Source organism: Sinocyclocheilus grahami, unplaced genomic scaffold (genome assembly GCF_001515645.1).
Source record: "Sinocyclocheilus grahami isolate Dianchi unplaced genomic scaffold, SAMN03320097.WGS_v1.1 scaffold358.1, whole genome shotgun sequence".
NCBI lineage: Eukaryota > Metazoa > Chordata > Actinopteri > Cypriniformes > Cyprinidae > Sinocyclocheilus > Sinocyclocheilus grahami.
Window position 1 is genome coordinate 1,993,378 of NW_015505537.1, and position 15,250 is coordinate 2,008,627.

The following is a 15,250-nucleotide window of genomic DNA, read 5'->3' on the forward strand; positions in this document are numbered from 1 at the left end:
CTGAACAACTTCTATAGCTCTAATAAGACATTTATTACTTGAATGCTGCTTTTAAATGCTCTGGCGTGAAGATAAACATGGCAGATAGTGTGTGTGCGGCTCACTCTGTCACGGGTGCACTGCTGAGCGGACTGAGGAGTAAGGAGCCTCGGGAGGCCAAGGCGGAGCCGACACTGGAGCGAGCTCTGGGGCTGGAGCCGACACTGGAGCAAGCTCTGGGGCTTGCCACACTAACGTACTTGGGGCTTGCCACACTAACTGCCGGCTGATTTGACTCGGGAACGGCTGGCGGAGGGGTTCCATATCGGGATCGGAGACTCTCCAGACACCGGATGACTGTCTCCTTCCAGTCGAGGTCGGTGGCGTCTGGGAGCTCCATGGGATGATGGAATGTCATTCCAATCCGGAATAATGGCACGAACGCCCTTGCAAAGACGATGGGGTCTGGGCTCGCCTGAGCCAACACGATAAACATTAATCGCTCCTCCATTTGGGGACGTGGAGGAACGCATGGGAAAAAACACAAAACAAAAACGTTCAAAAAACGGAAATCAGACGGGGGGGTGCCGCTTACTTTTTTGGTCCAGTATTCTGTCACGGGTGCACTACTGAGCGGACTGAGGAGCAAGGAACGGAGAGAGACGAGGAGTACATTAATCCAAACGGGTTTAACTAACACAAGGAACACTCACGCTATACAGGTAGACATAGACAATACCGGACACTGGAGCACACACAGGGAACACTATTTATACACACAGGAGGAGGGGATGACGAGACACACCTGGGAGCAATGAAACATCAAGGGAAACACCTGGGACAAATTAACTTAATTAATCAGGACAGGAACAGGAAACTAACCAAATAAGGGCATAGGAAGGCACATGGGGAGCAAGACACACACAAAACATGGAACAGAGTCTGACACACTGGGCGGGGTCACGGCTAATACGGCTGTCAGTCAAATATCGTGGGTGGGGCAGGTAAAGTGTGATGTCACACTTTACGGATTCTGTGATCAGTAAACTCTGAGACACTGCTCATGATTTATAGAGATTTTAAAAAAAAAAGAGCGGGTGGATTTTTATCATTATAAGGTAGTTGTGTACACACACTGCCAACACACATTTATGTTCAAAAAACATGTAAGAGTGCATTTTGCATAATAGGTAGGTACCCTTTAAAGTGTTTTCAACACAGGTTTGTAGAGGCTTTTACGGCATGAACTTTGGCTAATCTTACTATACACACAATAAAGCTCTTTCTGCTTTTATGCAAATAAAAGTTGTATAATCATGTATGTGACAACATATTTACAATAGGCAAAGACCAAATGTAACCATTTGACACTGAATTACTAAAAAACCATTATGGCTGAACGCTAATGTGAATATTAGAATGGAATGTGTCCCATAGTGGCTATGGTCCCATAAGCATAGTCTTCATAAGCATTTACTCCACAAATTAAACCCATCTCTCAAAGTCCCAACAGCTGAAATACAAATGTGAGGTTGGGAAACCGAAGAACACTAATTTCATCAACACTGCATTTGCATAAAAGTCTAATCAAATCTCTAAATAGACTCTTATTTTCCAATCAGCATGTCCTTTCATCCCTCAAAAGCTCAGCACATTGAAAAATGCTAATGAGGGGATTTAGATTTCTCTGGGGAAGACACAATCCTCACTACTCCTTGATGGTTATTTTTATTTCACCCTCAATGTTTGTTCATTGATTAGCAATGATTTTCAACTAATTAAACATTAAATAAGGTGAGAAGAGTCATAGAAATTCTCATCAAGGCGATAATAAATGGAAAATGAAGCACGTCCTTGTTGATTTTGCTGTAAATCAAGAACTCATTACCACTCAGAATTAAAAGCTCAAAGAAAAAGCTGATTGTAACAGATAATTAATTTTTAAAAGGTGGCACAGAGAGAGGGGTTGTAAAAAAAGTGCTGAGCCAGCTATGTTTTGACAAGCACTACCGTCAAGGTTAAGTTATATCTCTGGTAGCATTTGACCCCTGAATCTTGAGCTCCTCTCAGATTCAATAACATTTACCTCCACAACACATCCACAAGCCTCTGTTTGTGCACAGCACCCTACAGCTTCTAACCTCTCCAGCCAAACCTCCTGTGTTTATCAGGTCAAGCCTTCCTGCCTCCACCTCCTGGAGCATGATGATTAGCACACATGCCTCCTCATCTACGCCCCCTCTCAAACATCTCTTGACCTCAAGGGGCTGCACTGAAATTGTCCCTGTAAATCAGTGCCCATGCTGGGGTTAATAAGCTCTTCGTTCCTGGTCAGACAGCTGAGGTCTCATGTCTCCAGGAGCTGAGGGCCCTCAAATTGAGGCCTCCGATCACCCCAGAGCCATTCCCACATCCTCAATCCACATCCTGTACAACCCTGAGTATAACATCAATGCTCTCTCCATCCCTCAAGACACACTACAGTGCTGTCAGCATTTACAGATTAAATTGTATTTGTCTGACAGGTTCCACTACTGTGTTAAAAGGAACAAGAGGCACCGCTTTAAATTTTAACGTCAGAGCCTCAGGCAGAGTCTCAACTGAGCCTAAAATAGCTCACATCAGACACAAATAAACTGTAGATTCAATGGATTCTACCTGTTTTTAGTTGCTGCTTTTGTGGCCTCTATCTAAACTCATATTTGAAATATAATATGTAATTTAATTGAATACATATATTTTATATATTCATTTATTCTATAAGATACTGTATAAATAGACTGGAATAAATAATAAAATATTTGTGTGTGCTGTTTTTTTTGTACGGAGCCTCACACATGGCATACAGGAGGAAAACAAAATATTATAGTGACAAATTAGGAATTTGTTTCCACAACTTATTAATTAATTCACTCAATTTATTAATTTGTTCCCCCGTTTTAGGTGAATCGTGGCCATAATTTCAATAAATGAAAACAAAAGAACAAATTACAACATGGCTATGATTGACCTAACTGAGGGAACAAATTAGTACAACGTGGTAAAGATTTACTGGAAACAGGGGAAATACAAATTAATAAACCACAGCCATAAATTAATAAGCCATGGGAACTTAATTGTTAATTTGTGGACACAATATCTTTTTTCCCAGTATATCATGTCTGGGGCTCTGTATTTTTGTGATCATTAAAGTACATGCTAACGTCAAACTCTACAGAAATCAATTGCACTTCACCCCATGAGTTGCTGCCTATGTAAAGCATTCTAAATTGGTTAGTCTGCTACCTTAGTAGACAACATGCCTATGTAGGTAGGATACAGCAAGCAGCTCACTAACAACAAAGCCACATTACAATATTGTGTCATGAACTTAGTGGGAGACATGGCCTGGTGAGTATGCCTTTTTTCTTTTAATTGGTCTTATTGCCTTTGGATTACATGCATACATCTTTTCAGTTGCTGATAACTAGCCCTACAGCCCATAGTAGTGTCATTCTACCTTTGAGTACCACCTCTAGTTCATCTCTGAGAATATCAAAGGTACTGTAACGTGAACTGGTCTCAGGTATGATGTTCTTCTTTAGCCAGGCACCACAGGCATACTGGTAGAAGTTGTCACAGGGGTTCACTGTCGGGTCCATGTTCTCAATGAGGCGGGATGCTACAATGCCAGAGAATATTTTTTTTATGTATGAACTTTGACAATTAAAACAAAATGTAATGTAAATCTATATTAATATATAACTTTAATATATGTGCAAGAAAGGCTATCAGTTGACTTTCAGACATAACATGATTAATTATTTGCAGTATGTTGTAAAATATCTTTACCTGACTGTGTGCAGTCAGCTGTTATGCAGACTCCATCTACAAAGGAAAAAGAAGCACAAGGGATCAGAGGTCAGGAGCAAATTAGCACTATTAATACTTTATTTAATAATAAATCAAACTGCTATTTAAAAATTATTTCTCTGTGGTGGGTTCAGTTACATCTCCACAGAAAATTATCTCTGTTCATTTTATATCTGCCCATAGACATACAGTATTATTTATGAGAATCTCTCACTGAACTAAGATTCAATAGGCATCCACTCTCTGACCTTAGTCCCTACCGCCCTGCCCTCCTATCCAGACCCCCGTGGCTGAGAGGAAGAGCATGTGGAGATCATCTCTGTATTTCAGCATTCTATCTGCCTTTGTTGTTTAAACATTTATCCAGCACATTAATGGCAGATGATCAGGGTGTGAAAGGCAAGCTGCAGTGAGTCCCTATAAGCTCCATCTGCTGCTCAGAGGCCTAACGAGGGAAAGGGGCTTACATGGGTATCCAACCATATTACAGAGTAGATATTATTTGGGGAACACCAGTATGTGCCAGCTTGATTCAATACTGCCCTGGGAAAATAAGCACAGAATCTAAATTTGTTTTCACTTACCAACAGTTGTCTGGTTAAAACAAAACATTCTTAGTGAGGCATGGCAATGTATTCAATATTTACAAAACAGGCCTATGGCAATATAAAATTAGCAAAATTTGTGAAAATTCAAATTTTTATAATGTACTGTACAGTGAAAAAAAAGTGAAACATCTGTGTCATTTATTAAAAGTATTTTTTGTATTGTTCTAATGGAACATCCTGATTTCCAGTTGATACCTGTTTCATTCAGCTGGATAAAATGAAATAATACTCCCTATAGAATGAACGAATGAATGAATGAATGGATGAATGAGTGAATTAATGAGTGAATGGTATTTTTCATTTAGTGTTGATGTGCAGAACACTGCACTGGCTACTGGCTACCTTTGCTGACTGCACAATTTTTTTGTAGGTTTTATATTATTTTTTTATGTTTTATTGTTATTTAATATTTTATTTTATTTTAATTTATTTATTTTTGTTAGAACATAACAGAAAATATGCTGCATACACACACAATTTACAAATCATGATGCTTAACTGGTTTATGTGGAACTGATGTACATGATTAAATAATGTAAATCCAACACACGTTTTTCTGTGTATCATCTTTATGATACAGTTTTGGTTTATGTTGAATGTTTTATGTTGGGAAAAGAATATCTATGATTAATAATTAGTGTTATAATTAATAATTAGTGTTATAACTCCCTGTGTAATATGCTTTGTGTGGAGGTAAATATGGCTGATTATTTCTTTGTATTGTTGTTTTGGTAGATATCAATATCATTCTTCCTTGTGTTTTCATGGACAAAATGGTAAAAAAAAGATTTTCCAATAATTTATGAACTGACCACAATGGAAAAGGCAGCTCAAAAGCAGCACTGCCAGTTTTTCTGTCACACAATGATGAAAATAATCTCATGAACTCACCTTTGCCACTCTGTGTGATGAAGAGGATGATGAGGGCCACAATAATAACAAACAGCAGAGAAACAATTGTCAGAAGACCGATCTCTAGTGACGTCCAGTGGGGCTTTTTTTTCTGAGTGTTGATGTCAGCCATGGTCTGCTGTCCCTCTGGGGCAGCCTGTAGAAACTCACCTAAAAGTTGAAGAGATTCAGATTCAGTGGAATTCAAGCACAGGTGATTTCACTGTGAGTTTCTTTGAGCATGGTCTCTCTAAACAAATATCGCTTGTCCTTGATCACAGAACTTACCTGTTTTTTACAGATTTCAGACATGCACAGTCCACACTTTGAGCTGTTCAATTTTTTGAAACAGGTAATTAATTACTGATCCCTCAACGCCACACAAACACACACTCTTTATTCACAGATACTCTCTGACTCTGGTCACACATATGAAGTGCTTACACTGTAACACACTGGGTTACAAGATGAGGCAGAGACCTGACTCTGCAGATGGGCAGCTCCTGCTGTGTTCTGGCTGACATGACAGGACCCCGACCTGGGGACAAAGTCTTAAAGTCGTCCTTTGAAGGAGGCTGACACTCTCTCACACACATACACAAATACATAACACAGCATTTCAGGCCAAATACACACAAACCCAGACTCTCATTTACACTGCGGCACATTCAGACAATCTTGTCTCTTTTAATTTATGTTGTATTTGTGGATAATAAAAGTCTCTTTAGCAACATGGTGACGTTTTTTTGGGTGGTTGGGAGGGGGGGCCAGGAAGGAAAAATGTCAGGGATAATTTGGCATTTACACTGTCTGGCTAAATTGTACTTCCAGGGGGCAGTGGCTCTTATCTAAGTCACATCACAACATCTGCATGGGTTAGATCCGGCCGGTTAACCTTATAGAGGAAAACGTGTGACTGGTGTAACTATTTTAGACAGAGGCTGGTTTTATAACTGCACTGCAGTTAATTATACTTAAACATGAATAATGAACAACTTGTAAAACTGTAAGCTGGAGTCAGGCACACTTTTAATCACACACTTGATCACACTTGTAACACATACTCTGATAAAATGGCTCTTCTTTCATGTGTAAGCATTTGCAGGTGCAGACAACCCTATCATGACTATAGCACTACTTGACAATTCTGAATCTTCTCCTAAAATCCCAGCCAATGTGATCTTGAGCATATTCATATGTATTTTACATTAAATGTGGTTCTACCACACATACATTTACTTACATTTGTATAGACACTAAAACATACAATACTATTGACAGCATAAATATAACTAAATAATAATAACTAAAGCATAAATCTACTTTGTTTACAGACGTACAACAAATCCTATTTAATCAGTGAATATTTATTTCATGTACTTAATTGGGATTGATTCTATTGTATTTATAATCAGTGAGATTGTTTTTAAAGTTGCATTTAATTAAAAGCAGTTGGCTCATTTCGCTTCACATTTCGGTTCTGGGTGACTTCTGGAGCTAGCTTGTTTCAAAGGATTACATAATTTTAAAGAAGACTACACTTTAAAATCTTTTACCATTATTTATGCATTATTTATTTTGTTTGCCATGGGACACAGCAGTTTGATACACACTAAATTACAGCAACTAAATTACACCACAGGTGCACCATAAAACGATCATAAATACATTTACAAAACATAATACATTTTATGTTTAAGCTGTAATTTTCAGTGTTGAACCTCACTGACTGTTATTGTATGGTCAATAACAGTTCAAACATTATTCAATATATCTTGAAGAAAGAAAGTCATGCAGGTGTGGAGTGACATGAGGGTGAGGAAACTGACAAAAATTTTGGGTGAACTATATCCCTTTAGTAACCTAGTAACAATATTGAAAGCTTAGAAATCACTGTAAAAGGTAGCGGTAAAGTATTTTGTATTTCTGTAAAGCTAAATTTTGCACTTCAATGTATAGAACATGACCGTGGCTTAGAATGCTTAGTATATGCTGTCAGACTGTAGTTCCCTTTCATGGGAACTTCGAACTGCGTCCTCTAGGGGTCGCTATGGGGGACACCTCGTCGTGACCCGTGTCTGAAGCATACATTGAAAAAACACCAACTCGTTGGCCGGCGACAGCCATGACGTCACTACCGGTGCGACTAGAGTATAAATCGGTGCCGGGACCTACACATCATTCTCTTCTTCGTCTTCATTGACTGTTCTGTTTGAAGCGTCATATGTGCTGATAATAGGCCATTAAAGAAATAGAGAGTGTTGTACTCTGAGCTGGATAATTGAGAGGCTTTACTGGCCACAGAACCACTCCAGGGCTTCCCACTAAATGGCAGTTTTACATGTTTTCATGTAGAGATCCAGCCTTTATAGCTGATGCAGAGAAAGTCTACATTTCAAAGTCTTTATATATACAGTGGGTACGGAAAGTATTCAGACCCCCTTAAATTTTTCACTCTTTGTTAAATTGCAGCCATTTGCTAAAATCATCTAAGTTATTTTTTTTTCCTCATTAATGTACACACAGCACAGAATTGTTGAACTTTTTGCAGATTTATGAAAAAAGAAAAACTGAAATATCACATGGTCCTAAGTATTCAGACCCTTTGCTGTGACACTCATATATTTAACTCAGGTGCTGTCCATTTCTTCTCATCATCCTTGAGATGGTTCTACACCTTCATTTGAGTCCAGCTGTGTTTGATTATTATATATATATATATATATACTGTATATACTATAGCTTCATCATTTTTTGGTTGCATAGAGTAAGGTTTTTCAACAGGGGGTTCTCTTAAAACTGCAGGAAGTTTATGAGATTGTGTCAGACATCTGTATTAAACTGTGGTGATTTTTTTACTTTAAAATTATATTCAGTGTAGCTAAAAATAACAGAATTTATATTTTTCCTTTTGTTTTGCAGCAATATGATGTTTTGCTGCTCAAGGAACTTCTACATCTACATCTACAGCGATGAACAAAGCTGTGTATCCCTCCCAGCCCTGGTCTGTGATATTACCCTAAGTGGCTATGTAACAGCTTATGCATGTCCTCTGACTCCCCACTGTGGACATGATCAGACCTCGGGGCAGAACAGTTTTTCCTGGTTTATCTGCTTGTGACTGCGACAGGTCTGGAGCAAATCAGAACCAAGGGTGTCTTCATCAGCTTTGACTTTCCAAATCCATCTAGGACACTCAGGCAGGGATTTGATTTAGATTATTGTAAAAGGGGAGGGAGTGTGCAAGAGATAGTGACAGATGCGTCACTTGCTGCACCAGGCATAATCCTGACATGCATGGAGAGTCCCAGGGCCCCCGGATCAGATGTCGTCTGACGTATGTGGATCGGCAGGGAACCAACCCGCCTTAGCGGGGGTACTGCATCTCCCTGAAGGAGTAGGAAACAGGAAGACCTTTCAACCTAAACTCTTCCAGCACAGTCATGCTGGTGTGTTCACAAACCAAACTTAAGAAAATGAATCATGTTTTTACTACAGGAAGTTATCGCAGTTAACCACCCTGTAAAGGATATATTTGTAGTTTTAATGTTAAAATACCATCCTGTACCCTCCCTGTGGACTGAGATTTTGGGATAGGCCTCAGGATCCCCACCACACTGAAAGATAAGGAGTTTGGAGAAAGGATGTGTTAAAATATCTTCTCACTTTAATAAGTCCCTGAAGCAAACCAGCCCATTACAGCAAAACTGACTCAGCCAATGGCATGAGTTTCAGGGAGAGACTATTTATGTATGCATGTATGTACTGTATTTTCGTATTTATTTACTTATGTACTTACTCATTTATTTGAAAATATTTTTAAAAATGTATTGTTTGTTTGTTTTTCATACACTGAACGTCACTGTGGAGTCCAAAACAAAATGCACAATGAATAAAAACCTTCTTCAATATATATTTTGTGTTACACAGAGGAAAGTATTGGAACAACATGACAGTGAGTAAATGATGACATACGGAATATGAGGAGGCCTCATTTTAAAAGTTCTCAATCTGTAAAAATCATGCAAATTAATAAAATCTCATAAATCAATGGGTTTTTATTATAATGAATAGGGTAAGATGCGGATGATGCCCTCCTTAAGAATAATGTGCATTTACTTTTAAATTGTAACATTTAGATGTAAGCATGTGCAGGATGATGATGCATAAGCCTGTGTGTTGTTAATGGAAATAAACATAAACATTTGCTAATTTAGTTGTTATAGCACAAAATATAAAATATTTGAAGAGCTCCAAGAATCACAGTAAAACAGATATTTCTAAAAGGTAAATGTATTCTATGACTTACATACAGGTACATACATATTTACATATTTAATTGCCAATATTTTGGATCACTATGAATGCAAAGTGAATGATTACACCCAATTAGCCTATAGGTTTTAATGAAAAGCGAAGATGTCTAAAATGTACAGCTAATTCATGGAATATTGAATAATAACCTGTAGCAATCTGGTTCAGTTCTGTTTTCTCTTTCATGGATTAGCTTGTAATTTGTTTAGTCCCTGTTTCCTTTGTTCCCATTTCTAGTTTGTTTCCATATTTACCCAGAGTTTGTTTCCAGAGTTAACTTGTGCCTTGTTTTTACTCTCATTATTTTTCATATTTTCCCTTCAGTTTGCTCAGTTCCTTGACTTGGTTTAATTTCACTGTTGCATGTTATTACAACTTTCTTCCTCATAGGTCTAAGTTTATCTTTTTACTTCAAAATGAAAGCACACAAAAATGGACCAGAGACACACACACACACAAAAAAATATATATATAATAATAATAAAAATAAAAACATCTAACCTCAAACCTGTTTCAACTGACTAAATCTCACAAATGTTGATATGCGGATGAAATAAATATATACATACATGCATAAACAACCATAACAGTTTTTTAGGAGGGCATCATCTTGCCCTGGGAGACATCTTACACTATACATTTTTCTAGTTATGCCAAGTTCTAAAATATTTTCCCAGGTAGAATCTTAATCTGTATCCAGTAAATCAGAAACAACAGGAAAAGTCATGGCGTCTTTGATTATTGTTGTTTACCACTGCTTTAAAAGTAGGCACATGTACTTTAGCAGTTGTGGAACAATAAGATCTTCATCACTGTCCACTAAACAATTACAAACCAAGCGTCTGTTTTGGCAGGAAACACAGACGATTTAAGGGTTTCTTCTAATTTTAATAAGCCACTAGTAATTATCAGCCATCATCAGCTAGAGTGTGCTTTTTCCATGTTTTTCAGAAATAAAGATGGTAGCATCTTAGTAATTAGTAAATTAGTTCAAATTCCATAGATATTTCACAACAATTACCCTAAAGGTGGCAGAGACTTTAGAATCTAATTAGCAATCTTATACTTAAGAGAAAGTTGCCTCGCACTTGCTTTAAAGATTCTAGGTCGGAGTGTAACTGTGAGGGTCACCCATAATGCAAATTTTGTGCTTCAGTGCAGCTTTTACTGTAAGAGCTTCTGTTTGATTTCTTGTTGGCACTGCCATGGTGAATCACAGCCTTGGCTATAACATCTGCCGTCTGCTTCGCTTCTGGCACAGCAATGGTGAATCCTCTAAGCATGTCTGTTAAGACAGACACATCCTCATACCCTCCAGATGACTTCTCCATCAAAATGTATCCTTAACAGCTCTTGGAAACTGTTGTGTTTGTACAGCTCTATAGAGAATACATCTGTTTTGTAATTAAACCACACTGTTTACACCTCCATCTTAAATTACTTTAATCAGGCTTCTGAAATTGTGATGCTGTTAAACTCAGCCCCACAATAGCAAACAATAGCAGTATCCACAGACTTTTTTGTTCTTTTGAAAAAAAATTGCATCCCAGAAGCTCTTTTCTGTGGTTTTGCACTCTGGCTGAAGTTTGACAGGAATACATGACAAAGGTGTCCACAACTACATTCTATTTACAAGTCTCACAGTACTTACTTAAAACTAGGGCTGTGCGATTAATCGAAATCGTCATAAAATCGCGATTTGAGCGTGCGCGATTTCTAAATCGCTTTATAGCACGATTTTCCGCACACCCGACCTCCCGCAGTATGCTATCCGAACCAATCAGAATGCAGCGCGCCTAAATGGAGCACGAGAACAGAACAGAACAGACCGGGCGGGCGGGCATACAAACGTAACGCCAGGTTCACACACTCCAGCTTTTTGGCTAGATTTAAAACAAGGAAAAGTGCACTTTTAGATAAACAAGGCTGTAATAGATGGTACTCGTGGTGGTAGTTAAACAAAGTTATATTTATTGAGTTTAAACGTGAATATGTCTATGAAAGTTTGTATTGCTGTACTGTGATAAAAGATAATCACAATGCTGAAAAAGCATTTTCAGAAACAACATTTGGATTTGAAATCAAAATAATGGATAAATGTTGTGTTTGTGGTAAACAGCCGCGGATCAGGAGCGGACTGCAAACGCATCCTGTGCGAAAGCAAAATGAGTCCGTGCTGCTTCTGCACCGCATACACATACTGTATACACACTGCAGACGGAGTACGTGTGAACTTGGCGCAACAAATCTAGTTCAACATCTGAGGCATAGCCACAAAGAGCTCTATGACCAATGCATGGCAAAAAAATCCCTGGACACAGGATTTTTATTTTTTCTGCCATATGTCTATTCTAGAGACATTTTGTTACACTTTTTCTTAGTGATTATTTTGCCTTATGTCTGTTCTAGAGACATGTTACAGCTTTTTGATAAAGCTCTAATTGGTTTTCTTTTGGAAATATGTTTCAAATTCACACTGAATGCATTTATGACTGTAAAGCAGGGGTGGGGAATGTTGATCCTGGAGGGTCCCTGCAGAGTTTAGCTCCAACCCTAATCAAACACACCTGAACCAGCTAATCAATGTCTCCAGGATGCAGTTAGGTATTTTTTAAGGGTTTTTCAGGGTTGGAACTAAACTCTGCAAGAGAGTGGCCCTCCAGGATCAATGTTCCCCACCCCTGCTGTAAAGCATGTCTGTGTGTGTCAAAATCGTGATTAAAATCGAAATTGCAAAATTTATCAAAGAAAACGCTTTTTTTTTTTTTGTCCATATCGCACAGCCCTACTTAAAACGCAGTTGGGACATTAGATTTCTGCATCTGCCATGGTCTTACATTTTCCATGTTTGTGCTGCACTTTCAAACCTTTCCTCGCCTCTTATGAACACTGTTTAATAAAATAAGTGTTAAGGACTGGAACAAAATGGTTAGTTCATGGAGTGAGGTGTGAGTCCTATGAAATGCATTTAAGAAATGTGTCACATTTTGTATGTTTATTGCAACCAACCCAAACCACCAGCCCTAACCTCAACAATAAAATATTTAAAGCAACATCAAAACTACTCTGTTAGTGAATCACTTTGTTAAAATAACAATTGCTTGTTCGCTAATGTTTAAGATGATTAAATGTAATCGGAAATAGATTGGGCAAACTGAAAAAAGAGGAACAGATAATATGAAGATTCATGCTAATTTGGCAACATCCATATCTTTCAAGAGTGCACAAAATGAGGTAATACTCAAAAAAAGTGATGTCAACTGATAAGCAGACACTCACATCTGAAGGCGTTTGAGGAAAAAACATGTCAGATAAGTGATGTGTTAAAACATTTTTAATTTTAAACCCAATCTCATTGGAAAAATGTGCCGTTATTACGTTGGTTGCTATCAGTTCGGAAATGAAATGTCCAGCGAGTGACAAAAGGTTGGTAAAAAAGTAAAAGGATGATGCTCTCTTGCGTTTGAAAATAGTGTACCACATACACTAAACCCATACCCTAAACCTAACCAATCGTGTTAACAAAAGAAGACATGAGATGAAAATGCATTTGCTGAAACAAACATGCCATTTTAGCTTGTCTTTACAAGTGTTTGTGCTCTTTTATTGCTGTAACACATGAACTACCCAGCAAGTGTATTATATTTCAGAAAAGCCGTACTGTTACGGGGCTGACGAGACGTGAGACTTGCGGATCCATTCGCAGAGCTTTTATTGGAGAAGACAGAGACGTGGTCATACAGCAGGCAGGGGTCAGAGTACATATGGCGCTAGTAATATGAAAAGAGGTTATAACATAGTAAAATAGTGCAAGTAACCATGTGAAAATAAGTCTTGATATAATAATCTGCCCTATATTATAATTTGTGTAAATGTTATAGAAATTAAATTGGTTAAAAAAAGAAAGTGTCACACAGTCTTTTTCTACTTAGTTGTCTCTGAATATTTAGTTGGTAATTTAATGCAAATAAAATGTAAAAACGTTTGTGTTGTTTTGTTAAAATAGATTTAAAATGTACAGAAAACAATACATAATAGGTACAATATTAATGTATACTACATTTTAGATTTTTATAAAATATCTGATAATTTGTATAACGTTCATATACAGTTAAAATGCTTAAAAACACATTTTATTTAAACACAAAACCTATTTATTAAATACTTATGGTATCTTATATATATATTTATATTACAACCACATATTTTTTATGTTTAGTTGTCAGCAACAAGATGTCCAAAGCTGAACTGAGTTTGCCAGGCCTCTTTTAACACCTGTCAATTTGTCTGCTGTATGCAGAAACATCTCTAAAACACCTTAGCAGAACTATAATATCTTGTTTTCTAGGGCTTTATAAACTATAATGAAATAATGAGGACTTCAGGTTTCATTTTAAGAGGAACATCACAGAGAGCAATGTCACTCAGCAACAGGAACATTGCATTCAGAGTTAATTTCACATATCTCAAAACCTAAGATAAATAACAATCTTGTGTTAAAACAACTGACCGATAAATATTAGTGCAGTTGTTCCAGTCATGGATATTTGACATGTTCAAAGATGTAAAAGACACAACAAGCCGGAGACTTAAATGCTTGATTTTTTTTTTTCATTCTTTGATGTTTTGGAAAAACTGTTCATAAAAGTCTATCAGCAACAGTAGATTGGTTGTGCTGATCTGACATAAAACACTCATGACCACATGGTTTATCATGTGTTCAGTGAGGAGGTGTCACCACTGTTGTAGCTGTTACTGTATGTACTTTTCTGAGTGTCACTATAGAACATTTATCTAGGACAACCTGAGCAGATAACACATCCGTGTCTTATAAGGTTTCCAAATATGCAAAACATGACTGATGCATTTAAATTTACATTTCAGACCATGATAATTCAGCTGTAGAGAGTGTTGTAGCATGTGGCAAGTTGTAAAACTTCTCAGGTTACTTGTGTCACCATGGTTCCCTGAGTAGGGAACGAGACACTGCGTCCTCTAGGGGTCGCTATGGAGTACGCCTCGTCGTGACCCGTGTCTGAAGCATACATTGAAAAAACACCAACTCGTTGGCTGGCCACAGCCATGACGTCACTACCGGTGCGACTATAGTATAAATAGGCGCCGGGAGCTACACATCATTCACTTCTTCGTCTGAAGCTTGCGTCCGCAGCATGGAAAGAAACCTAGAGGAAGCAGTGTTTCGTTCCCTACTCAGGGAACCATGGTTACACAAGTAGCCTGAGACGTTCCCTTTCATGGGAACTTCGAACTGCGTCCTCTAGGGGTCGCTATGGGGAACAGTATACCCACGCCACCATGCTGAGGGGAGTGTCAGCCAGAACCATGGCGAGCACTAAGTACCAACTCTACCATATTGCTATGGGAGTCATGCCCAAGGCGGAACTGAGGTTTTAAACCACTCAAAAAGAGGACAAAGTCTTTGCGTGAAGCTCTTACCATACAGGATTTTAGAAAAGTGGGCAAAGCATAACGTGCACACTTACCAGCTATGTGGATTTTAGAAAAGTGGGCAAAGCATAACGTGCACACACTTGAATACCATTCTAGGGGTTCTCGTGGCACCCTGAAAGAGCAGCCCATAGATA

At 38.1% G+C, this 15,250-nt stretch overlaps 1 protein-coding gene across 1 annotated transcript in view; it reads right to left on the reverse strand.

Moving 5' to 3' along the window:
• LOC107548962 (neprilysin-like) overlaps positions 1-15,250 on the reverse strand; it is a 47,583-nt gene that overhangs the window by 28,515 nt on the left and 3,818 nt on the right. Inside the window, exons 2-4 of the mRNA XM_016229843.1 lie at positions 5,331-5,501; positions 3,811-3,846; positions 3,479-3,640 (exon numbers count right to left, since the gene is read on the reverse strand). Coding sequence (XP_016085329.1) covers positions 3,479-3,640; positions 3,811-3,846; positions 5,331-5,501 — 369 coding nt within the window. The remainder of the gene's footprint in view (positions 1-3,478; positions 3,641-3,810; positions 3,847-5,330; positions 5,502-15,250) is intronic.